This window comes from Triplophysa rosa, linkage group LG11 (assembly GCF_024868665.1).
Source record: "Triplophysa rosa linkage group LG11, Trosa_1v2, whole genome shotgun sequence".
NCBI lineage: Eukaryota > Metazoa > Chordata > Actinopteri > Cypriniformes > Nemacheilidae > Triplophysa > Triplophysa rosa.
The window spans coordinates 4,477,739-4,505,041 of record NC_079900.1 but is presented as its reverse complement, the minus strand read 5'-3'; the positions used below and the strand labels follow the sequence as shown (position 1 = coordinate 4,505,041).

General features: G+C 40.1%; 1 protein-coding gene across 4 annotated transcripts; it reads right to left on the bottom strand.

The window, feature by feature from the left end:
- Positions 1 to 609: 609 nt before the first annotated feature.
- Positions 610 to 25,507, bottom strand: LOC130562133 (gastrula zinc finger protein XlCGF57.1-like). 4 transcript variants are annotated; one of them, XM_057346993.1, is made up of 3 exons: positions 25,233 to 25,507; positions 5,136 to 5,330; positions 610 to 2,627 (listed from the first exon to the last, which is right to left on the bottom strand). In XM_057346993.1, the coding sequence occupies exons 2-3, from the start codon at positions 5,188 to 5,190 to the stop codon at positions 1,402 to 1,404; spliced, it is 1,281 nt and encodes a 426-aa protein (XP_057202976.1). In that variant the 5' UTR covers positions 5,191 to 5,330; positions 25,233 to 25,507; the 3' UTR covers positions 610 to 1,401. The 4 variants fall into 4 exon arrangements, with proteins under 4 accessions (XP_057202976.1, XP_057202977.1, XP_057202975.1 ...); XM_057346994.1 differs by lacking the exon at positions 5,136 to 5,330 and adding an exon at positions 22,604 to 22,776 and having other exon boundaries at positions 25,233 to 25,247; XM_057346992.1 differs by lacking the exon at positions 25,233 to 25,507 and adding an exon at positions 15,500 to 15,589.
- Between the last annotated feature and the right edge of the window lie 1,796 nt (positions 25,508 to 27,303).

Here is a 27,303-nt window from a genome sequence, read left to right as displayed (position 1 = left end):
AACACAGACTTTAAGATCTATTTGATACCATGATTACCAAGGCTAAGGCAAGGTGGATTACATTAAAGGGATACTACACCCAAACATGAAAATTCTGTCTTCACCCTCAAGTTGTTACAAATCTGTTAAAAAAATGTTTCCCTGATAACCAGAGAAACACATTTGGACAGGACAGGACACATGCTAGACATGTTTTCAAATGACACAATGATGTGCAACACTTTGCTCAAAATAAGCCTCTGACCCTCATTATTTGTACTTTAATTGTAGTGTGCAATTGTAAAATTGCAAATTAAACATTTATTCTTCAAGCCTCCTCTCCTTTTTTTGCTCAGAGCTGCCTCACATTCCATATTGATAGGGTGTGAAGCACATCAATGTTCATTGCCATTGACACTGCCTCACATAAGGCCTTATATACAAGGCAAAATTAATAAATCTTTCCGAGAACTTCACTGTCATCTTATAAATGTGTGTTACTGTACCAAAAGTTGAATATTTAGATATTGGCCTAAATATTGGTTAAATATAAAGTATTCAAAAAAGAAGATTAAAGAGGAGTAAAGAGTGCAGCAGAGCACCTAGAGATCCACAAAAAACGTGTCTTGCATACATTTTATTAGTATACTATTCAATAGGTCATAGTGGCCTTGACAGTTCAGAAAAGATAACAAGCAACATCATATAGAAATAGTCAAACATAATATAACAACAAGGATGTAGTTAAACATGTGCAAATGAATAAATGATTAAAGTAACAGATTAAGACATAATCATTACACAAAGAATATGATGATTAAATGACCATCAGTGAGCAAAATATGAAAAAAAACTTTCAAAAAATTCTTGCATCATTTATTTACCCTAACAGTAGTTAAATCGAAACCTGCATGACTTTCTTTCTTCTGTGGAACACAAATGAAGATATTACACATCACAATGGTTTTGTGTCCATGCAATGGAAGTCAAGGGGAGTTAATGTTTAGATTTTTTTTACTAGTAAAAACGATTATTCCTGATATCAGAAATAGAAGTTCTACTAGTAACAATGTGAATTCTTGATATCAAAAAAATTACATTTTGAGTAGTTAAAACTATTCTTTTTATATCTGTGATCGCATTGTCACTAGTAGAATTTTGCAATACCCTTGTCAAGCAATTTGATTTAGCAGAATATGAATTTGTGATATCACTAGTTAAAATATAATTGATATATAATATAATAACAGGAATTAAATTTCTACCAGTAACCATGGCAATGATGTCTTCACTCACAGAAATGTTCATTCTTGATATCAGAACATGAAATTTCAACTAGCACTGTTCTTGATTTCTGTATATAACGATATACCATCAAAAGCTGTTGGGATTATGTTTTGCCTGCATCTGCTTTTTTGACTTTCAGAGAAGAGGTACCAGTGAATACGCTTTGTATGAGTCATCAATGACCACAGTTGGAGCTACAAATCTAGTGTGAATTTTTATGTGCTCCTTAAGATTTGCTTTGCGATTGAAACTCTTTCCACACTGAGGACATGTGTGTGGCCGCTCTCCAGTGTGAATTCTTATGTGGTCCTCAAGATTTGCTTTGCGACTGAAACTCTTTCCACACTGAGGACATGTGTATGGCCACTCTCCAGTGTGAGTTCTCATGTGCGCATCAAGAATTGTTTTGCGATGGAAACTCTTTCCACACTGAGAACATGGGAATGGGCGCTCTTCCAAGTGAATTTTCACGTGCACCTTAAGCGCTGATTTTTTTTTTAAACTCTTTCCACACTGAGAACATGTGTATGGGCGCTCTTCAGTGTGAATTTTCACGTGCACCCCAAGCGCTGATTTTTGTTTGAAACTCTTTCCACATTGAGAACATGTGTATGGGCGCTCTTCCAAGTGACTTTTCACGTGCACCCCAAGCGCTGATTTTTGTTTGAAACTCTTTCCGCACTGAGAACATGTGTATGGGCGCTCTTCAGAGTGAATTCTCATGTGCTCCACAAGCGCTGATTTGTGCTTGAAACTCTTTCCACACTGAGGACACGTGTATGGGCGCTCTCCAGTGTGAATTTTTATGTGCTCCACAAGCACTGATTTGTGCTTGAAACTCTTTTCACACTGAGGACATGTGAATCGGCGCTCTTCAGCATGAATTCTCATGTGCACATCAAGAGTTGTTTTGCGATTGAAACTCTTTCCACACTGAGAACATGCGTAAGGGCGCTCTCCAGTGTGAATTATCATGTGCACCTTAAGATGATTTTTTTTTCTGAAACTCTTTTCACACTGTGAACATGTGAATCGGCGCTCTTCAGCATGAATTCTCATGTGCACATCAAGAGTTGTTTTGCGATTGAAACTCTTTTCACACTGAGAACATGCGTAAGGGCGCTCTCCAGTGTGAATTGTCATGTGCTCCTCAAGATAACGTTTTCGTTGGTAACTCTTTTCACACTGAGGGCAGGTGAAAGACTTGCCTGCTTCTGTCCTTTGCTTTCTTTTTGGTGAGAAATTCTTGTTCTTCTGCAAACTACTAGAAGAGATTTCTAGCATAACAAGATTCTGAGGTTTCTTACACTGATGTTTCTCCTCATCTTCATTCAGTTCATCGCCTTCATCTTTCAACAAATCTAAAATGAAAGACATTTTATATTATAGATTACAATTAGGTGTTTTTGCATTCCCATTAGGGCTGGGCAATGTGACGATGTTATCGTATATTAGGGACGGGCGATATTATATCGTTTGCGGTATACCGGTAGAAATTCCCCACACGATAGGAGTTAGTCTTCCTGGGATATAAACGATAAATTCTAGTTGATGACGTATTTCTTTGTGAGACCCATTCACAGCTCATATGTGAAGTGAAAACGCATATAGCGGAGGGCGGACGTGAAGCTGAGAAAGAGTTTGCACTAAAAGACGAGCTCTAAATCTCGTTTAGGTTGACACTGTAGATGCATCAGAGTTAATGTTTAGTTTCACTTTCGTTTTATTTAATTCGTTTGTTAAGTATTCATTGATTGTCATAATACGTTCATCAAAGTCTGCGGTCGCGTTGAGCCTTTTGACAAGAGACGAGGCTTTAAGAGCTAATGAAAGCTAATGATTGTGGTTACAAACATCTTCCTAAACTCTATTTTAAACGTTAGAGCTATGAGTGATGCAATACCAAAATAAAACGTTAAACAGGCTGTCTAATATAGGCGGAAATTAATCTTCACGCAAATAAAGTCTGCGGTCGCGTTAAGCCTTTTGACAACAGACGAGGCTTCAATAGTTAACCAAAGCTAACAACTGTGGTTGCATACATCTTCCTAAACTCTATTTTAAAGGTTTAAGAACTATAAGTGATGTAATACAAAAAACGATGAGCTGACTAGGGCTGTCTAATAGGCGTAAATTAGCCGAATCTGCTCGCAAACTTACCTTCGTGGCTCACGGGCTTCCTTCTGCACCGAAGCATTACAGCTATCGATTTTTAACAAAACAGACCTACTCTAATGTATCTAACCTAACTATTTTCACTCGTTATTGTCTAAAAAACTTTCAATCAGGAGACGTAATGCCGAGAAGCTCCCGCGGAGTGAAGAAGAGGTGGAGTTACGAGACTTCTCAGACAGTTGAAGTGTCCAATGGCGTTAAGAGATTTGCTCTCAAGCTATTTTCAACACTTTAGATTGGTTCATAATTTGTAAAAATAACAGACCCACATGGGGACTGACCAATAGCATCGATTTGTGAAAAAATATGAAATTGACCAAATTTGGACATAGGAGGTTTCCGCCCGACAGCGACGATATACAATATAACATTTCTGTGCATTAAATGTATAATACGCAAAAATTACATATTGATCAGTTTGGCAGTCACACCGGTGCGACCATTAAGAAAAACGATGTGATCATTTAGTCGCAGCTAGAGACCTATTGACATAACCTGTGAGGTTGATGGCTCCTTGTCAGAGCATTGGTTATTATTTTCGGACATATCAGGCCTTAACTGAACATTCTTAACGAAAAAGTTGTCAATTTTTCTTTTCATATTCTCTCATCATCCGCTACATCCACTCTGTTTATCTGACGGGCCTAGGCTACTCACCTCTCTCTGTCTGACTGCAGCACACGCATTTTCAAACGTACACACACGTACAGGAATATCTGGACCACGGCCAATCAGGGGGGGTCTGCCCTTCACTATCTCTGATTGGTTTAAATTACGATATGGGCCTAATGTGTCTGTTGTTGAACCACAGGGAGACTATCAGAGTCGCAGAGACTTTTTTCCCCTCGAATGGCTGGTTGCACCGGTGCGACCTCAGATTTTTTTTAATCGCACCATTGAGAAATTTGGTCGCACTCTAGAGCCCTGGTATAGCAACTGCAAGTTCACATTACGTTATTTTAAATACATTCACAGGCAAACCTCTTCATAACAGATCATCAGTCTCTTACATATGTGCAATGTAAGCATAAAACATGATGCGTTTATGTAGCTTTAACTGTTTCTCTGAAGGCTATGAGGGTTCAGTAAGTGGAGGAAGGAGGATTGACAATGTGGTTCGATCACAGGGATTGCACATATTCAAATACAAATGTATAGCATCATGCAATGTAAGTCGCTTTGGATACAAGCGTCTGCCAAATGCATAAATGTAAATATGATCTCCACCTCTGCTAACATCAGCACTATGCAAAAGCATTTAGAGAAAACAACCACAGCGCTTTACTAAAAGCTACTACTGTTAAAAAGCTAAAAGCTACTAAGCATACATTTTGTGCAATAACTGCCTGTCATTTGAGGGTTTTTTTTTTGCAGTGTTTACATATTGTTTATTACTGCATAATATAATTCATTAAAATAGAAGTTTAATGTGGTTCATAAAGTACAAGTTGATTTTATAATGCCAACATTTTTTATATTTTGTGTTAAGGTTATATATTTCATCATTGAGGATTTCTTTAAAAAGTTTAAAAATCTCGTCTCATTCTTGTGAACCCAGTCTCGTGTCTCGTCTCGTGAGATAAGTGTCTCGTCACACCCCTAGTAAGTACCAATCCTATGATCTATATTTAAATGACTTGATTTCATGAAATTTCTCACCAATCATTATTGAAGAAACAAGAATGGACACCAACCTCTTTGTTCCTCAGTATCTTCATATTTAATTCTGCATGTGTCTGGATCACTCATGTCTTCAATTTTTCACAAGACTGTGTCACACTGGATTTGCTTTATTAGTACGTTTGAATGAAGTGGCCCCTTCACTTGCAGGATTATAGGAATTATTCTGGTATTTATTGAATACCTCTGTGTGGTATGTTGGAACAGACCTGCCAACATAAATACATTTTCATATTAGCAACCTTTAAGAAAAAAGTTAATTAGGACAGAAGCTCTGATTTTACAATTCACCATGGTAACAATAAGTCTGCATACAGTATGTTAAAAAAACACAACTGCAGAAACTCCTCAAGAGCGTTGTTTTGCTTCAAGATGCACACCAGTTGTTTTTTTTCTACGGCATTTTAATAAAAGCAACTTAAATTGCCTAAATTAACTAAGGCATAGTCCTATCTTAAAGCAACAACGAGCCGTTTTTCGACCTTAAAGTAATCTCTCTAAAATTATTTTAGTGGTGGGACAACTCTTAAGTGGACTAATTTTACTGCCGCTGCTACCTAAGCAGCCCTCTATCGGCTGAAATCACACTTGTAACTTTGGTACGCGGGTACGTTCACAAGCCCCACCCATCACCTGCTTTACAGCATACATCACATTTTACTCATAGCCTGGGTGAAGTTAGCCAACATCTAACAATGAGAAGAAACCATCTAGTTTTTAAAATCTTTTACCGGTTTTTGAGTTTTCTGACGTTTTGCTGGACATTGTTGTTGGCGGAGCCGTAGCTCTTGTCAAACGCTTCAGGAGGACGCGTAGACGGGGGAAGCGAGCCGGCGCGCTTGTGAAGCTCAGACAGCGCGGATTTCGAATGCCGTTGCCTAGCATCCATCTGGCGAATCTCTGCTCTATACCCAACAAAACGGACGAATTCCTTCTGCTTTCCCGGTTTAACAAGGACTTTTCTAACTCTGTTGCTCTGTATTTCACGGAAACCTGGCTGAACGGCACTATTGCAGACAGCGTGTTACAACTTCCTAACTTCCAGCTGATCAGAGCAGATCGCGACGCGGAATCAACGGGGAAATCGCGCGGCGGCGATACGTGCTTTTACATCAATGAGAGGTGGTGTACAGATGTAACCGTGTTAAAGAAGATGTGCTGTTCAGATCTAGAAACACTCTTCATTAACTGCAAGCCGTTCTACTCACCGCGGGAGTTCTGTTCGTTCATTCTCGTGAGTGTTTACATTCCTCCGCAAGCGCACGTGAGCTCAGCTTTATAGAAACTCGCTGATCAGATCACAGACACAGAACAACAACACCCGGACTCTGTTTTAATTATTCTCGGGGACTTTAATAAAGCAAATCTCTCCCGCGAACTGCCAAAATACAGACAGCACATCACATGTCCCACCAGAGACAGTAATATATTGGATCACTGTTCCACAGCAATAAAGGATGCATATCACTCTGTTCCACGAGCAGCTTTAGGACTCTCTGATCACTGTTTGGTTCATCTTATCCCGTCCTACAGGAAGAAACTTAAATCTGCAAAACCTGTATTAAGAACTGTTAAAAGATGGACTATTGAAACAGAGCAGGATTTACAAGCCTGTTTCTCTCTCACTGATTGGACTGTTTTTGAAGCTGTTGCCACCGATCTGGACGAGCTGACAGAAACTGTAACTTCATATATCAGTTTCTGTGAGGATATGTGCATCCCTACCAAGTCTTATCTAACTTACAACAACGACAAACCGTGGTTCACAGCAAAACTCAGACAGCTCCGTCAGGCCAAAGAAGATGCTTACAGGAAAGGGGACAAAGTCTTGTATAAACAGGCCAAATTCACACTGGAAAAGGAGATCAGAGGGTCAAAGAGGAATTATTCTGACAACTTAAGGAACAAATTCTCTTCCAGTGATCCTGCTTCAGTGTGGAAAGGTCTGAACGATATCACCAGTTACAAGACACCATCCCCCGGCACTTTGGAGAACCAACAACTAGCTGACGACTTGAACAAGTTTTATTGCCGGTTTGAAAAAACACCCCACACCCGCCCTGAACACCTCTCCACACAACCATTCACACCTTCAGCAACCCCCCTCTCCCCCACACCTACAATTCAGATCACTGAAGATGTGCGCCAGGTCTTCAGAAAGAACAAAAGAAGGAAAGCACCACGCCCAGACGGTGTGTCACCAGCCTGCCTAAAAATATGTGCTGACCAGCTGGCCCCCATCTTCACACAGATCTTCAACAGATCACTGGAGCTGTGCGAAGTCCCCTCATGCTTCAAATGCTCCACCATCATCCCAGTCCCAAAGAAACCCATAATTACTGGACTTAATGACTACAGACCTGTGGCTCTAACGTCTGTGGCCATGAAATCATTTGAAAGACTGGTTTTGGCCTATCTGAAGGACATCACTGGTCCCTTACTGGACCCCCTGCAGTTTGCCTACAGAGCAAACAGGTCTGTGGATGATGCTGTCAACATGGGACTGCACTTCATCCTTCAGCATGCGAGGATCCTGTTTGTGGACTTCAGCTCCGCTTTTAACACCATAATCACGGACACCCTTCAGAATAAACTGGCACAGCTCTCCGTCCCCACCTCTTTCTGTCAGTGGATCAACAGCTTCTTGACAGACAGGCAGCAGTTAGTAAAGTTTGGTAAATTCAAATCCAACACCTGCACCATCAGCACTGGAGCTCCTCAGGGCTGTGTTCTCTCCCCACTGCTCTTCTCCCTTTACACGAATGATTGCACATCTAAAGACCCCTCTGTCAAGCTCCTGAAGTTTGCAGATGACACCACACTGATCGGCCTCATTCAGGACGGTGACGAGTCTGCTCACAGACAGGTGGTCAAGGAGCCGGCTGTCTGGTGCAGTCTTAACAACCTGGAGCTTAACACGCTTAAAACTGTGGAAATGATCGTGGACTTCAGGAGAAAGCCCCCTGTTCTCCCCAAACTCACCATCATGAACAGCACTGTGACTGCAGTGGAGTCATTCAGATTCCTGGGCACCAAAATTTCTCAGGATCTGAAGAGGGACACTCACATTGACTCTATTGTTAAAAAGGCCCAGCAGAGGCTGTACTTCCTTCGCCAGCTGAGGAAGTTCAACCTGCCACAGGAGTTGCTGAAACAGTTCTACTCTGCCATCATCGAATCCATCCTCTGCACTTCTGTAACTGTCTGGTTCAGCTCAGCTACCAAATCTGATCTCAGAAGAGTACGGAGGGTAGTCCAGACTGCTGAGCGTATCATTGGTACAACCATCCCCACTCTCCAAGAACTGTACTCATCCAGAATGAGCAAAAGGGCTGGTAAAATCACTCTGGACCCCTCACACCCAGCACACTCCCTTTTTGAACTGTTACCGTCTGGTCGACGCTACAGAACACTGAACACCAGAACGACCAGACACAGGAACAGTGTCTTCCCTCAGGCAATCCATCTTATGAACACTTGACATTAAACGCGGAATACACAACTCTATTTTACATTATTTATTCACCAAATTTGCACATATCAGACCTGTACATACATAATTGTCTATATTGTATATTGTGTTTTTGCTGCCCTCCAAAAAAATAACAACAGAAAATGACTAAAGGTTAATAAACACATTCACATCCATGCGTTGTGTTTTGGGTAATAACTACACTCAACTCACTATGAAAACAGCGTATATACACAAGAACAACTAACGTATGCGCGCAAAAAAAACTGGTCTACCGTTCTTTGTTGTCATTGACTTACATTGCATTGTCCTCATGGGCTTAGCCTCCCACTGGTGGCCTGGCCACGGACTTGAGACGAGTGATTCAAATCGCTGTGGAATTATATTCACGCGCAAATGACCACTGCCTGCTGATAGTTCTGATTGTTTCTACATGGAAAAGCTGCGCTCAACTGTTGGATCGGTCTTCTCTGACCCAAAATGCAAATAATGAGAAAACCTAGATCAACAGTTGTGGGGAACGTAATTGCATAGCGTGCGCATGTGCAAAGAATACAAATATTTTATGAGTCTCTCATATCCGGTGGGCTACGCGCCTAAAAACGTGGGTTGGTGAGTGCAATAGATTGCACTAATTGCAGCTTACTTTTGTGCTGGCAGCCAATACTTTAGAAATTTAACAAAATGGACATAAGAACATTTTTTAAGTCGAAGACTTCATGTTTTACTGATTTGAACAACAACACGTCAAATTCAAGTCTATAGTCGGGCGAAAATGTAGAAGAGTTGCCAACGGATTGTACAGCCGTTGGGCCTGGCAGCAGCAGTCAGGGTCGAGAGGATAACTCTGGTAATGTTACCAATAAAAGTGGCACGCCCGTGGATTTAGGCACTAAGGACACTGGACCATCACAGCCTTGTTTACCAAAATACCCAAAAACACTGTTCGGTAAGCAGAATCGGTCATTTTCGTCAGAATACTACAAGACATAAATTCATTGAATACAGCAAAGAGGCAGATGCGGTATTCTGCTTCCCCTGTCGATTGTTTCAGTGCAGTTCTAGCGCCGCATATAGAGATCCAGCTTTTGTTATAAATGGAGTACGTGACTGGAAGAACATATTAGCAAAATTACAGAAACATGCAGACGGAGCACCGCATCGCCAGTGTACAGAGCAGTGGCACTGCTTTGAGCAAACCAAAGCTACTGGTTCCGTTGCTACACCGTTAAGTGAATCTCACAAGACCACGGTGCAGGCCAATAGGGAATATGCAGAAACCATTGTTGATATATTGCTCTATTTAGGAAAACAAGGACTTTCACAGAGAGGGCACGATGAGGGAGAAACTTCAGCAAATCGTGGGAACTTTTTGGAGCTGTGCAACTGGTATGCCAGACACGACAGGGCTTTCAGTGCCCGATTAAATGCCCCGTTCAATCTAACGAGTCCCGAATTTTTAGAAATAGCTGCTCATTTAGTAAAAGACAAGATAGTCCACAGCATCGAAGAGAATAGCTTTTTTGCTGTTCTAGTGGATGAAGCACGCAGTTTTAAAGAGGAACAAATGGCCGTGTGTATAAGGCACACAGTAAAGTTGGAGATAAAGGAACGATTTCTAGGATTTGTAGACTGCTCTGAAAGAGTTGACGCTACTGGAATTTATGGCTATATAAAGCACTTTCTGGGTGCGTGTGGGATATACTCTTTGCCCATTGTTGGACAAAGTTATGACGGAGCGGCTGTCATGTCCGGTCATGTAAACGGAGTTCAGCAGAAATTGCGTCAAGACCATCCATGTGCAGTGTACATACACTGTATGGCCCACAAGTTGAATTTGGTTTTGGTAGATGCCTGCAAGGTGAATCTTACAGCAAACATGTTTTTTCACATCATCGAGAGTCTGTATGCATTTTTCTCACAGCCAGGCACACACCATGCATACCAGAAGCACCAAAAGGAGTTAGGAGTTAAAGCTGAACTGACGGCTCTTAGCAACACGAGATGGGCATGTCGATGGAAGAACATAGCAGCTGTAAAGAGTTCAATGAGAGCCCTGCTCTCCACTCTTTCCGAATTCGCCGTGCCACCCTTTCGCAGGTTCGTTGAAGCATCTGGTCTTTTAAGCAAGCTCAAAAAGACCGCGTTCTGTGTGTGCCTCCAAAAGAAAGATACAACACTCTCTCAGGCCTCAAGTGTCATGGAATTGACAATAAAAAGTCTTGAGAGTATGAGGACCAGTGACAAGTGGGAGGAATTATGAATGGAGATTGAAGCATTCTGTAATTCACTCGACATTCAAGTAAATGAAGATGAACGCGAACACACGCACAAGCGACCTGTAAAAAGAACTGTTGCGCTGGATTCCTGTGTTGTGATGGGTTCCGTTGGACAAAGGGAATACCAAAGCAATACAACATAAAGTGTGAAAGAGAAATGGGCCCAAAGGCTCTACTTTCCTGTTTTGGATACTCTGCTCGGTGAGTGTCAGTCCCGGTTTTCCACCCAGACCATGGAAATAGCAAGGAGTGTTGATGCGGTGCTAAAATGCGACCCAGAAGGCGCGCAATGTCTTTTGAATGAATATTCAACCGCCCTCTCTATCAACCCCAAATTGGCCTGTACCGAGATGAATTTAGTCAAAATGAACTCACCACGCACATCATCTGACTTTGTGAAGGAGGCACTGTCCACTGGATTTTATCCAAACTTCGAAAAACTTTTCAAGCTGGCACTGACTTTACCTGTGGGGACGGCGACATGTGAGAGATCGTTTTCAGCTATGCGACGCGTCAGGGACTGGATGCGTTCAACAATGTGCCAGGAAAGACTTTCATCTTTGAGCCTGCTGCATATTGAGAGTGACATGACATAGCAGCACTAAACATTGAAGACATCATTAGCGCATATGATGCAAAGTCCAAATGCAGGATTTTGCTGCATTAGGTAAGGCAATGTTTTTTATTTTTCATATTGGCTGCCATGCCAAATTACGCGTACGCTATGCTTGCGTGTTAGAATTAACATTGATTTGTGAACGTTGCCGCTTTCAGCAAAGCTATTTATCCAGAGCGTTTGTGCAGGTTGTTGCAACGTGGCATTGAAACTATTTCATGGTACAGCCAGGTGCAAGGAAACCTGTTTAAAGTGAAAGTGACCTATTTGTCAGATATGGTGACCCATACCCGAAATGTGACCTCTGCATTTAACCCAAAAGCAAGTGGGGGTAAGGTTACCTGCTGGCCCTGAGAATCGAACCGGCAACCTTCTGATCACGAGTCCGACTCTCTAACCATTAGGCCACGACTGCCCACATAAATTTGTGCAATCCCTGGGATCGAACCCACTAACGTAGACTAACTGTGTTCCGTACACTTTTCGCCTTTTTTCGCACGCCAGCGACCCCTGCTGAGAGACGGACAAGCAAGTTAGTGTGCTCATTCTCTGGGGGAAGGCCTATTGCATGATCCAGACTTTGATTGATGTCTTTTGGACCAGTAGTTTTTGAGAAAAGTGAGGAAATGTACCTCCTCCGCACGTGTACAGAAGATGATTAGGTTTAACGATGTTCCGTACATGATGCAATGATGTTCCGTACAGAGCGCAAAACCTGATTTCAGCTGCGAAAATGGACATTTAACTATCTAACAATTGTTATTTTAACTTATACTTTAACTGTTATATAACTTTTTGTATGAAATGTTATTAAATATGTGTGAATATCGTATTATTGTGATTAACTTTACTTTTCATGAAAAATTGGCAATGAAAAACATCACAAACAATTGAGTCAATTTATAACATTAATTCATGCTTAATTTGTTAAAGCATAATCTAAATCAAGTTAAACATGATCACAGAACACAGGATGATGGGCAAACGTGCTGACAGACGTGCTTCCTGGGAGGCTCCAAGCGGTCATCGGCCGCAACTGGTTTTTGACATAAAATATTACCATTTCAAAGCATTTTTTCAACAAAAGGTAACATATTTAACAATTTGTGATAACATATTATTCATTTCATATCGAAAATCGAAATCCCCATTTTTGCTGCTCCAGAGTCAGAGGCGGAAGCTTGCCCACCATCCATTTTGAAGCGCAAAGGGCGCACCCAGCAGATTTACTGGATTATCTCAGGGACAGATGGAGGTAGGGTCTCCGTCTTGATCGGAGGTGAAAATAAGGATTACACAGATATATGTTTTATGTATGACTCAGAAGTATTTATTCAAGTGGTTTGCGGTAAAAGGTCACCTGTACGGAACATCGTTTTGTACGGAACACAGTTACTGTGCATTCAGACCGCTGCCGTCGAGAGCGTCGAAAAATCGCTCTGGCCGCCCTGCCAACAACGCTGTAGAAAGAGTCTTGGGCAGCTCTGACTTAGATCGAAATCTTATCTTGTATTTAAAGGGGCCGCAAGCAAACAAGCTTGTTGATCTTGTGCAGACTGACAACAAGAAATTGATCATTGGAAAGAACTTTATTGTAGTTACACATTTGCTAACGAAATAAACCAATTAAAAGCCATTGGTGTGGTGTGGCTTTTGTGTTCATGGTTAAGTGCAAGTCTAATTTCAACATTATAGGAGACATTTACTAGCCTTGGTCTTTAATTAACATTAATTTGTGTGCAACCTACATTACAAACTCTCCTGGTCGATGTGTAACGTTAGCTTTAATGCAGTTGGTCAAAGCGGAAATATTCTGCAGCAGTAACACTGTTTTGCATGCTCTGGCGCTAAAGTTAGCATGAAATTCCCGCTTATTTACAGAAAATGTATAACGTTAATGCACATCATCAGCAACTCACCAGGAACACAAACAATCTCAGACACCTTGGTCCACGCATCATTTTTTAAAATTTATGTCCCTGTACGCAAACAGGGACGCGTCGTATAGGATTGGGAAACCCGCCACAGCAATTATCAACTTCTCCTCCATTCTGCTTGGGAACTAATGTGGTCGGAACCAAAGTTTACTGGGCTGCTTTCTCTTGAATCATCTCAAGCGATGGACTTCTACGTTCCGATTGGTTGCCGCCGAACCGTGTCATAGCTCATTACCATAAAGTTGACCTGATTTCAACTCTCCTTGACGCCCTCAACGGCCAAGATGCGCCGCACCTCGCCGCCGGCTCACATTGAAAATGAATGACTTCCGGCCACTTTGACGCTCTCGACGGCGGCGGTGTGAAGTCTACGTAAAGGCAGGCATACACTGTGCGATTTCAGCGAAGTTCTTGTGAAATACCAACTCACACTGTACAGGTAAACCGTATGCGAAGTAAATATCAAGCTCGCGATTTATGTGCTCTCACTGTGCGGTCCGATTTTCGCTCTGCGACTTGCTGCTCTCTCACTGTGCGTGTGAAATACACACGTGGGAACTCCGATCACCTGGTGTGGCAGTTTACTACATGCTTTCAACGAAGAAACGCACTGCCTTGGCCATCCTCGCAGTTCTGTGTCGAAACGCCTAAAAAATAAAAGAGAGACGCCGGCATATATGGATGCGCAGGTGGCTTGGAAGACGCGGCCAATGTGCTTTATCTATTTTGCAACGCGAACTTGAGATAAGCAACAGACCTCACTCTTTGCGTTTTATGTCGAAGAAAGATTATCTGTTTGAATGGATTGTGGCTCATCATAAAATCTTCAAGCTAAATATAATCTGTTCACGGTAAAATACAAGATTGTATGTACTCAGTCTATCACAAAAAGTGATACATACTACCTACTTACAAAAAAATACATCATATTAAAGCTTCACTTGTATGTTTAAGTCAGCAAACGTGTATTTCACTGTTTTCATGAGCTGATATCACTGTGCCATTTCTGGTCTTGAAATTGTGCATGTAAATGGATGATATGAAGGGCGTGGGACCTTCTTAGAATGTCTGTGGAGGACTTTCATTTCCTCTTTGAGAAAGTGACTCCACACAATAAGACATGAATTTTGCTACCATAATTCGACGAGTTTTGCCTCCATCTTCACACGCAGCGAAGCCATGGTTTGGTTTTCGCGCAGGCGCAGTGAGAGAAAACATAACGAATTTTGAAAAATCGGCTCGTAGCTCGGCTTCAACAGTGCGATACACTCACGAGCGGCGACCAACATTTCTGACATGTCAGATATTCGTCCGACCTTCCGATTGCCGGTCGGGAGAGGGTAATCGGCTCTCGAATCCCACTGTACACTGGACGACGTACGAGAAAGGATAAATTCGGCCTGACTCAAAAAGGAGTCGTCCGACTCAGAATTCCACTCAAATTCGGACCGAACTCGCACAGTGTATGCCCGCCTTTAGTCTACGTTACCTTGGCGTTGTTAACGCTACTCTTACCTCTGAACTACTGGGAAGCTTTACATAAAATACATAAAACTTTGTAATGATATCTAGAACACATGGCAGCACGGGCTGCTTCACCTGATCGGTGGATATAGTTTCAAAACGATGTATCTGTGTACGCCGGTTACATCAGCTTTGTAAACAAATTCACGTGTATTTATTGAGCTGACAACGGGGAAACTTTGCGACAGTATTTACGACACACGTTTCAGACAATTGCGCTTATCAACCACATGGGGTAACCATACAGTACACCAAAACGACTCGTTGCTTTAAGCTAAGCCTCGTCTATAAAACCGGGCCATAGTATTACACAATGGACGAATAAAAGTGCAAAAGCATTTGCAAATCATTGCATTTTCACTTTGTATAATGTACGTCTAACACTGCCTCACAAAACTTTAGCTAACAGTAGCCTAAGAGTAACTAAAACAGGAGTTGGTTGCCTCGTCTGCAACAACAATACAAGTAAATTACAAAGAAAATTACATCAAGATATGATACATGGCTACAAATATTCAACTTTAAATACCCGGTGTTCACGTGAGGTTACCTTTGATGACGTGTTTACTCCAAATACGAGTGTACTAGGGCGCTGCCATTGTTTCCCCTTCCTGTGAACCGAGGCACGCCCTCCAGCGGGGCGTTCCCCTACGTGCGTGACGTCACACGAACTACGACTTATGAAAACTAAAACTTTGATTCGCCTTTTATGAGAAATAGTGAGCGAATGCAAAGCCACTTTAGAAGGAAAGCCGACAAAGCTTTAGCTAAAAACGGGTTACTGCATTTAAATGGGATGAGCATCCCGAGGTAGAATAGATAGCAAGAGAATAATCTAAATGTTGCCTGAAAACGTTTCCTGCACTTCCCTTTGTCTCTTTTATTGTTAGTTAGATCATTTAGAAAAGTACAAGCTCATATCCTAAAACCGCATGATTTCAGCTGTCCATCATAAAACAGTGATCTGATTCTGTATCGATCGTTTTTCTGACTTGGGACAAGTGAGCGTGCGCGTGTATAACTATCATTACGGTAATATATATTCAATGAAAGAGTACCGCGACAACAGAGAAGCTGCGCTAACCGAGCGGATTTAATGCTCAGCAATATTTGAGGTAAAAACATAACAAAAGGTCATGTTTTCAGGTTACTTTAAGTGTTGTAGTTTAGACTTAATAGTACCTGTTTGTTTATCAATTGTATCTATCTTTGAAGACCTCTTCAAGCCATCTGTAGATGTGATATACTTAAACTAGGCTGGATGAAGAGATGTCAGTTGTTCTGCAGACAGCTCGCCTTTTTGTATCTTTGATATTAAAGTCTATCCTTTGGCAATGGAACCCACAGTCAGTGGCGGTCCTTCCTACAGGCGACATAGGCGCGTGCCTAGGGAGCCATCTATTGAGGGGCGCCAAATATGTGGCGAGAAAAAAATATATAATAAAAATTATAATGTCTATTTATTTTTTTCAACAGTTTTTGCCATCCCTCTATCTACAACAATACTTTGACATAAAAAATAAATTAAACTTCTTTGGACATGAGTTCTTTTCTCGTGGGGAAGGGGCGCCATCAGTCAAGCTCGCCTAGGGCACCAAATGGTCTAGGACCGCCCCTGCCCACAGTTTTGTGAGTGATTCTTCATAGCAAAATGTATGTTTAGTTGCATAATAAAGGTTCAGATGTAAAGACTCTGTGGCATTCCTCATCGCTTGCTCAACTGCAACATAACAACCAGATTTTAAATTAAAGGGGTCATATGACATGGCTAAAACAAATATTACGGTTTGTTTTAGATGTAATGTAATGTGTATACAGGATTTAAGGTTCAAAAACGCTGTATTTTCCACATACCGTGCATGTTTGTATCTCCTCTTTGCCCTGCCTCTCTGAAACGCGCTGATTTTTTTACAAAGCTCATCGCTCTGAAAAGCGAAGTGTGCTATGATTGGCCAGTTAACCAGTGCCTAGTGATTGGTCGAATACTGCAAGCGTTTCACGGAAATGTAACGCCTCTTACCATATTCGGAACATCATGTTCGCACGCAATTCTCCTGACAGGTGATCAAATGTCATCGGTACTTCCTTATATCAATTCGAGCCCGAATCTGATACGGAAAATGAGGATGATCAAGCCGATACATCAACTTTGCCAGCGCGACTTGAGCATGATGTAAAGGATTGGTAAGGTTTTATTAAAAAAATATTATGTTAAATAGTTAAAAACTATAGCTAACTGTTTTACCTTTTATATACGACGTTACAAAGACTATAAACAAACAACCACATACAGCATACAGAGTTTGTGTGAGATAGAAACAAGCTCGCATTAAACATAATAAATAACGCGAGCGCTTTGGCCACATCTCGACGCTACTCAACAAAGACAATAAACCCCATTATAAACACGACATTTGTTGCCTCTAGTTGGAACATAATTACTGATTATTAGGACTTATGTTGTCTTTTTTCACGTTNAGGTAGAATAGATAGCAAGAGAATAATCTAAATGTTGCCTGAAAACGTTTCCTGCACTTCCCTTTGTCTCTTTTATTGTTAGTTAGATCATTTAGAAAAGTACAAGCTCATATCCTAAAACCGCATGATTTCAGCTGTCCATCATAAAACAGTGATCTGATTCTGTATCGATCGTTTTTCTGACTGGGGACAAGTGAGCGTGCGCGTGTATAACTATCATTACGGTAATATATATTCAATGAAAGGGTACCGCGACAACAGAGAAGCTGCGCTAACCGAGCGGATTTAATGCTCAGCAATATTTGAGGTAAAAACATAACAAAACGTCATGTTTTCAGGTTACTTTAGGTGTTGTAGTTTAGACTTAATAGTACCTGTTTGTTTATCAATTGTATCTATCTTTGAAGACCTCTTCAAGCCATCTGTAGATGTGATATACTTAAACTAGGCTGGATGAAGAGATGTCAGTTGTTCTGCAGACAGCTCGCCTTTTTGTATCTTTGATATTAAAGTCTATCCTTTGGCAATGGAACCCACAGTTTTGTGAGTGATTCTTCATAGCATTAAAATAACCACAACATTGATAGGTGATATAAATGTATGTTTAGTTGCATAATAAAGGTTCAGATGTGAAGACTGTGGCATTCCTCATCGCTTGCTCAACTGCAAGTCTACGTAACAACCAGATTTTAAATTAATGTTAAAATTGAAATGAATAATATAAACTGAATTGGAATATAAACACCAAGCCACATTTTAAACAGTCCTTTTATAACACAGACTTTAAGATCTATTTGATACCATGATTACCAAGGCTAAGACAACGTAGATTACATTAAAGGGATACTACACACAAACATGAAAATTCTGTCTTAATTTACTCACCCTAAAGTTTTTACAAATCTGTAAAAAAAAATTCCCTGATAAACAGAGAAAGATATTTGGACAGGACAGGACACATGCTAGACATGTTTTCAAATGACACAATGATGTGCAAGTTTGCTCAAAATAAGCCTCTGACCCTCATTATTTGTACTTTAATTGTAGTAAAATTGCAAATTAAACATTTATTCTTCAAGCCTCCTCTCCTTTTTTTGCTCAGAGCTGCCTCACATTCCATATTGATAGGGTGTGAAGCACATCAATGTTCATTGCCATTGACACTGCCTCACATAAGGCCTTATATACAAGGCAAAATAAATAAATCTTTCCGAGAACTTCACTGTCATCTTATAAATGTGTGTTACTGTACCAAAAGTTGAATATTTAGATATTGGCCTAAATATTGGTTAAATATAAAGCATTCAAAAAAGAAGATTAAAGAGGAGTAAAGAGTACAGCAGAGCACCTAGAGATTTACAAAAAACGTGTCTTGCATACATTTTATTAGTATACTATTCAATAGGTCATAGTGGCCTTGACAGTTCAGAAAAGATAACAAGCAACATCATATTAAAATAGTCAAACATAATATAACAACAAGGATGTAGTTAAACATGCAAACGAATAAATGATTAAAGAAACAGATTAAGACAATCATTACACAAAGAATATGATGATTAAATGACTATCAGTGAGCAAAATATAGGTTATAAACGTTCTCTAAATTTCTTGCATAATTTATTCACCCTTACAGTAATTTATTCGAAACCTGCATGACTTTCTTTCTCCTGTGGAACACAAATGAAGATATTTTGAGAAATATCACTGGGGTTTTGTGCCATGCAATGGAAGTCAAGGGGGGGTTAATGTTGTTTGATTATATACATTCTTCAGATGTCTTTTAGATTTTTTTACTAGTAAAAATGATTATTCCTGTATTCCTTATATCAGAAATATAAGTTCTACTAGTAACAATGTGAATTCTTATCAAAAAAATTACATTTTGAGTAGTAAAAACTTTTATGTTTTATATCTGTGATCACATTGTCACTAGTAGAATTTTGCAATACCCTTGTCAAGCAATTTGATTTGGCAGAATATGAATTTGTGATATCAACAATTCAGTTTTCACTACTTAAAATTATAATTATTGATAACAGGAATTAAATTTCTACCAGTAACCATGACTATTTTTGATATAAGACACATACAGATTTTCGGTAGTAAGAACATGATTTTTTTTATCTCAACAATGATGTCTTCACTCACAGAAATGTTCATTCTTGATATCAGAACATGAAATTTCAACTAGCACTGTTCTTGATTTCTGTATATAACGATATATCAAAAGCTGTTGGGATTATGTTTTGCCTGCATCTGCCTTTTTGACTTTCAGAGAAGAGGTACCAGTGAATACGCTTTGTATGAGTCATCAATGACCACAGTTGGAGCTACAAATCCAGTGTGAATTTTTATGTGCTCCTTAAGATTTGCTTTGCGATTGAAACTCTTTCCACACTGAGGACATGTGTGTGGCCGCTCTCCAGTGTGAATTCTCATGTGCACATAAAGAATTATTCTGCGATTGAAACTCTTTCCACAATGAGAACACGTGTATGGGTGCTCTTCAGTGTGAATTCTTATATTGTCGCTGTCGGGCGGAATCCTCGTATCTCCAAAACCATTATTTTTCAGGAAGTTAAAAAAACTGCATATTATTTGAGTTATTAAACATTGTATCGTTAAAGTTGGTATTATACCTTATATTGCTATCATATACTGTTGTGTACCAACATTAACACATTTCCCAAAACCATGTTTAATCGGAGATACAAGGTTTATAACTTGGGAGCTGGGAGATACGAGATTACGCTGTCATTGATAAGAATGTTACGGACACAGACGTCGCTGCTGCCAGCAGTGTTCATCAAAGTCTGCGGTCGCGTTGAGCCTTTTGACAACAGACCAGGCTTCAAAATAGTTAACCAAAGCTAACAACTGTGGTTGCATACATCTTCCTAAACTCTATTTTAGAGGTTTAAGAACTATAAGTGATGTAATACAAAAAACGATGAGCTGACTAGGCTGTCTAATAGGCGGAAATTAGCCGAATCTGCTCGCAAACTTACCTTCGTGGCTCACGGGCTTCCTTCTGTACCGAAGCATTACAGCTATCGATTTTTAACAAAACAGACCTACTCAAATGTATCGAACCTAACCATTTTCACTCGTTATTGTCTAAAAAACTTTCAATCAGGAGACGTAATGCCGAGAAGCTCCCGCGCCTCCTTAAGATTTGCTTTGCGATTGAAACTCTTTCCACACTGAGGACATGTGTGTGGCCGCTCTCCAGTGTGAACTTTCATATGTCTCGCAAGATTTGATTTACTTGTGTAACTCTTTCCACACTAAGAACATGCGTATGGGTGCTCTTCCAAGTGAATTTTCATGTGCACCCAAAGCACTGATTTTTGTTTGAAACTCTTTTCACACTGAGAACATGTGTATGGGCGCTCTTCAGAGTGAATTCTCACGTGCTCCCCAAGCGCTGATTTTTGTTTGAAACTCTTTTCACACTGAGAACATGTGTATGGGCGCTCTTCAGAGTGAATTCTCACATGCTCCCCAAGCGCTGATTTTTGTTTGAAACTCTTTCCACAATGAGAACACGTGTATGGGCGCTCTTCAGTGTGAATTCTTATATGTTTCACAAGACTTGATTTATCTCTGAAACTCTTTCCACACTGAGGGCATACATATGGGCGCTCTTCAGTGTGAACTTTCATATGTCTCGCAAGATTTGATTTACTTGTGTAACTCTTTCCACACTGAGAACATGTGTATGAGCGCTCTTTGTTGTGAATTCTCATGTGCTCCTCAAGAATTGTTTTGCAATTGAAACTCTTTCCACAATGAGAACATGTGTATGGGGGCTCTTCCAAGTGAATTTTCATGTGCATCCCAAGCGCTGATTTTTGTTTGAAACTCTTTCCACACTGAGAACATGTGTATGGGCGCTCTTCAGAGTGAATTCTCATGTGCTCCACAAGTGTCAATTTGAGTTTGAAACTCTTTCCACACTGAGGACACGTGTATGGGCGCTCTCCAGTGTGAATTCTTATGTGCTCCACAAGCGCTGATTTGTGCTTGAAACTCTTTTCACACTGAGGACATGTGAATCTGCGCTCTTCAGCGTGAATTCTCATGTGCACATCAAGAGTTGTTTTGCGATTGAAACTCTTTCCACACTGAGAACATGAGTAAGGGCGCTCTCCAGTGTGAATTATCATGTGCACCTTTAGATTACACTTTTTTCTGAAACTCTTTTCACACTGAGAACATGTGTATGGGCGCTCTTCTTTGTGAATTCTCATGTGCACATGAAGAATTGTTTTGCGATTGAAACTCTTTCCACACTGAGAACATGTGTATGGGCGCTCTTCCAAGTGAATTTTCATGTGCACCCCAAGCGCTGATTTTTGTTTGAAACTCTTTTCACACTGAGGACATGTGTATGGGCGCTCTTCAGTGTGAATTCTCATGTGCTCCACAAGCGCTGATTTGTGCTTGAAACTCTTTCCACACTGAGGACATGTGAATCGGCGCTCTTCAGCATGAATTCTCATGTGCACATCAAGAGTTGTTTTGCGATTGAAACTCTTTCCACACTGAGAACATGCGTAAGGGCGCTCTCCAGTGTGAATTATCATGTGCACCTTAAGATGATTTTTTTTTCTGAAACTCTTTTCACACTGTGAACATGTGAATCGGCGCTCTTCAGCATGAATTCTCATGTGCACATCAAGAGTTGTTTTGCGATTGAAACTCTTTTCACACTGAGAACATGCGTAAGGGCGCTCTCCAGTGTGAATTGTCATGTGCTCCTCAAGATAACGTTTTCGTTGGTAACTCTTTTCACACTGAGGGCAGGTGAAAGACTTGCCTGCTTCTGTCCTTTGCTTTCTTTTTGGTGAGAAATTCTTGTTCTTCTGCAAACTACTAGAAGAGATTTCTAGTATAACAAGATTCTGTGGTTTCTTACACTGATGTTTCTCCTCATCTTCATTCAGTTCATTGCCTTCTTCTTTCAACAAATCTAAAATGAAATTCATTTTATATTATTGATTACAATTATGTGTTTTTGCATTCCCATGACCATAAAATCATAACAAAATCTTAGATACATGCTATACTTCTATAAGGTAGGTACCAATCCTATGATCTAAATTTAAATGATTACATTTCATGAAATTTCTCACCAATCATTAGTGAAGAATCAAGAATGGACACCAACCTCTTTGTTCCTCAGTATCTTCATGTTTAATTCTGCATGTGTCTGGATCACTCATGTCTTCAATTGTTCACAAGAGTGTGTCACACTGGATTTGCTTTATGAGTACGTTTGAATGAAGTGGCCCCTTCACTTGCAGGATAAGAGGAATTATTGTGTGATATGGTGGAACAGACCTGCCAAAATAAATACATTTTCATATAAGCAACCTTTAAGAAAAAAGTTAATTAAGACAGAAGCTTCGATATTACAATTCACCATGGTTACAACACGTCTGCATATGTTAAAAAAACACAACTGCAGAAAGTCCACAAGAGCAATGCACACTTTCTCTACCGCTGTGCATGCAGTGGCCTTCCTAATAAACTCTACATTCCTAGTGTTATAGACCAAGATGTAAACAACGCTAGTCCATAAGCATTTCCTGTTTCAGCAGTGGCGGCCGGTCAATAGGGGGCGCTGGGGCGCCGCCCCCTAAAGTTAGCCAGAGAAGAAAGCTACTTTAATATGCCAACAATAAGTATACTATATATCGCAAATTAATAACGTAATAAAATAATTTAGTCGTACTATTCCACCGTTAGTCATATTATCATTTATTAAAAAATCTAAATTGTATTTTGTTCATACGTGTGTGCGGGGCGCCGGACAAACGAGTGTGTATGTAGGCACGTACATTTTTGAAAAGCATGTGATTTGAGGCTGAGCTCTAATTGGCTTGTTTCAAATCGTTCCACTTTTGTTGTAAGCGAATCAATATTATTTTTATATTTTTGGCCTCATGTGATTGGACCGTTCTTAACGCCTCTCATTACCGCTCAAGGAGCTTGGTAGTGGTGGGCGATACTGTAAAATTTAGTATCGATCCGATACCAAGTAAATGCAGGGCCAGTATTGCCGATTTCGATACCGATACCAATACTTTTTACTTTTAAAAAGCATTCACTTGAATTTACATTTACTTTCCTGAAAATGAAATGTCATGCTTTATCAGATGAATGCATCATTAATATGCTAAATCTGAATACATTTTCATGACTACTAAAATATTTTGTGATTTGTGCTCNCAAAACAGTGCTGCGTTTGTTTGAGCAGCCCGACACAGCGTCATCCGTCTGTCGACCAATGGCAGACGAGGAGGTGTGTTCGAGAAACATTTGCAATAGTGGTGGGCGATACTGTAAAATTTAGTATCGATCCGATACCAAGTAAATGCAGGGCCAGTATTGCCGATTTCGATACCGATACCAATACTTTTTACTTTTAAAAAGCATTCACTTGAATTTACATTTACTTTCCTGAAAATGAAATGTCATGCTTTATCAGATGAATGCATTTTTAATATGCTAAATCTGAATACATTTTCATGACTACTAAAATATTTTGTGATTTGTGCTCTTAATGTGCCTGTAGGCTAATTTATCATGTAGATGTTAAAACACTGGACATGATTTAAACCAAATAAATCTATTTATTTAGTTAGTTATTCCTGTAATCAAATTTGCAAACATGAACTTTGCACCAAATTATTACTGGAAAATAGTAACAATAACAGATTAACAGAACAGAAAAACGATATATAGCAAAACAATTTCTCGTTATCCCAGTACTACTTCTCTAGCTTTAAAAAAAACAAAATGCACAAAATTATTACTCAAGAACAAAGATTTTAAAACTGCTTTTCCGTTTTTGTTCAGTGTTATGTTTAGACAAAATAATAGAACAAATTAACGTTTCCCTTTCATTACACTTTTTTAAGTGAATTTATAAACAAAGTGCACACTATTATTTAAGCACTTTATTTACTTTGTGTCTGAAACAATAAAGTACTTTCAATCTTTGGCTTTTTACCCGCAAAGGCCCACTGCCATACATCGCAGCTCGCAGTGTTGAAAAACTCCACACGTCGCTCCTCTTCTTTTCGCTGGCTGCAGCAGCGTCTGCGCGCTTGGCGCTGCTGAGTCACGTGATAGCGGACTACAAAACACAGCAGGGCAGGGAGGAGCAACGTGTGCATAGGTGTATGGGAAATAGTTTTTCTTCATTGTACAATTATTAGCTACATTAGTAAATAAATAAAATCAGTAGTAAAAACTAAAAACACATTAGTATCGATATTTTTATGTTACGATCGATCCTTTTCGATACAACCTCAGTATCGAAAGTATCGATACTTCAGGATCGATCCGCCCACCACTAATTTGCAACTCCATCATCAGAAATACACACTGCAGTTTATTGAGCTGACAACGGGGAAACTTTGCGACAGTATTTACGACACACGTTTCAGACAATTGCGCTTATCAACCACATGGGGTAACCATACAGTACACCAAAACGACTCGTTGCTTTAAGCTAAGCCTTGTCTATAAAACCGGGCCATAGTATTACACAATGGACGAATAAAAGTGCAAAAGCATTTGCAAATCATTGCATTTTCACTTTGTATAATGTACGTCTAACACTGCCTCACAAAACTTTAGCTAACAGTAACCTAAGTGTAACTAAATACAGGAGTTGGTTGCCTCGTCTGCAACAACAATACAAATAAATTACAAAGAAAATTACATCAAGATATGATACATGGCAAAACATATTCAACTTTAAATACCCGGTGTTCACGTGAGGTTACCTTTGATGACGTGTTTACTCCAAATACGAGTGTACTAGGGCGCTGCCATTGTTTCACCTCCCTGAGAACCGAGGCACGTTTACGACACAAATTCCTCCTTTTGCGGTTTTCTTTCGCGGACGAGATTTTGTAGAAGCATCGCTCGCTCAGGCGTGTCCCCTCGTCGGTTGGTGAATTTGAATGCACAAAAAATATTCAGTATTTAGGCGAAATCAAATAACTCCGTGATATGGCGGACAACAGCAGAGAGCGAGAGCGTTTTCTTGCCCTCCAGCGGGGCGTTCCCCTAAGTGCGTGACGTCACATGAAACCTACGACTTATGAAAACTAAAACTTTGATTCGCCTTTTATGAGAAATAGTGAGCGAATGCAAAGCCACTTTAGAAGGAAAGCCGACAAATCTTTAGCTAAAAACGGGTTACTGCATTTAAATGGGATGAGCATCCCGAGGTAGAATAGATAGCAAGAGAATAATCTAAATGTTGCCTGAAAACGTTTCCTGCACTTCCCTTTGTCTCTTTTATTGTTAGTTAGATCATTTAGAAAAGTACAAGCTCATATCCTAAAACCGCATGATTTCAGCTGTCCATCATAAAACAGTGATCTGATTCTGTATCGATCGTTTTTCTGACTTGGGACAAGTGAGCGTGCGCGTGTATAACTATCATTACGGTAATATATATTCAATGAAAGTGTACCGCGACAACAGAGAAGCTGCGCTAACCGAGCGGATTTAATGCTCAGCAATATTTGAGGTAAAAACATAACAAAATGTCATGTTTTCAGGTTACTTTATGTGTTGTAGTTTAGACTTAATAGTACCTGTTTGTTTATCAATTGTATCTATCTTTGAAGACCTCTTCAAGCCATCTGTAGATGTGATATACTTAAACTAGGCTGGATGAAGAGATGTCAGTTGTTCTGCAGACAGCTCGCCTTTTTGTATCTTTGATATTAAAGTCTATCCTTTGGCAATGGAACCCACAGTATTTCAACTGCAACATTTAAAATGATCACTTTTAAGTTATAAAGAGACGGAGACCAGTTTCAGTGTTTGAATCCCTGATTTATCCAAACTTCATACAGTGAGGGAAATAAGTATTTGATCCCCTGCTGATTTTGTAAGTTTGCCTACTTACAAACAAATGAAGGGTCTATAATTTTTATGGTGGGTTTATTTTAACTGATAGACACAGAATATTAAAAAAAATCAGGGGAAAAAATGTTATATAAAGGTTATAAATTGATTTGCATTTCAGTCAGTGAAATAAGTATTTGATCCCCTACCAACTAGCAAGAATTCTGGCTCCACAGATTGGTTATGTGCCTATATGGACCACAGATTAGTCCTGTCACTTTAAGAAAGTACTCCTAAATCAGCTTGTTATGTATATAAAAGATGCCTGCCAACAGAATCTGTATCTTCCAGTTCAACCTCTCCAACACCATGGTCCAGACCAAATAGGTTTTAAAGGATGTCAGCGACAAGATTGAGACCTGCACAAACCTTGATAGGCTACAGACAGAAGCTTGGTGAGAAGGAGACAACTGTTGGTGTGATTATTTGGAAATAGAAGATATACAAAATAACTATCAAATGCCCTTGTTCTGGAGCTCCCTGCAAATTTCCCCAATGGGGTAAAGATGATCATGAGAAATGTTAAAGATCAGCCCAGAACTACACGGAAGAAGCCTGTTAATGATTTCAAGACAGTTGGGAACACAGTTAGCAAGCAAAACATTGGTAACACGCTATGCCACAATAGACTGAAATCCTGAAGCACCCGCAAGGTCCTCCTGCCCAAGAAGGCCCGCCTGGCTCATCTTAAGTTTGACAATGAACATAAATGATTCAGAAAAGGCTTTGGCGAAAGTGCTGGACTGCTGTGAGACCAAAATGGACTCCTGTGTTTGGAGGGAGAGAAATGCTGACTATGACCCAAGAACATCCATTCCTACAGAGAAGCACAGTGTTGGAAACATTCTGCTTTAGGGCTTTTTCTCTGCTACAGGTATACAGGATGACTTCACCGCTTTGAGGGGCTGAGGGACGGGCCTGTACCGTAAAATC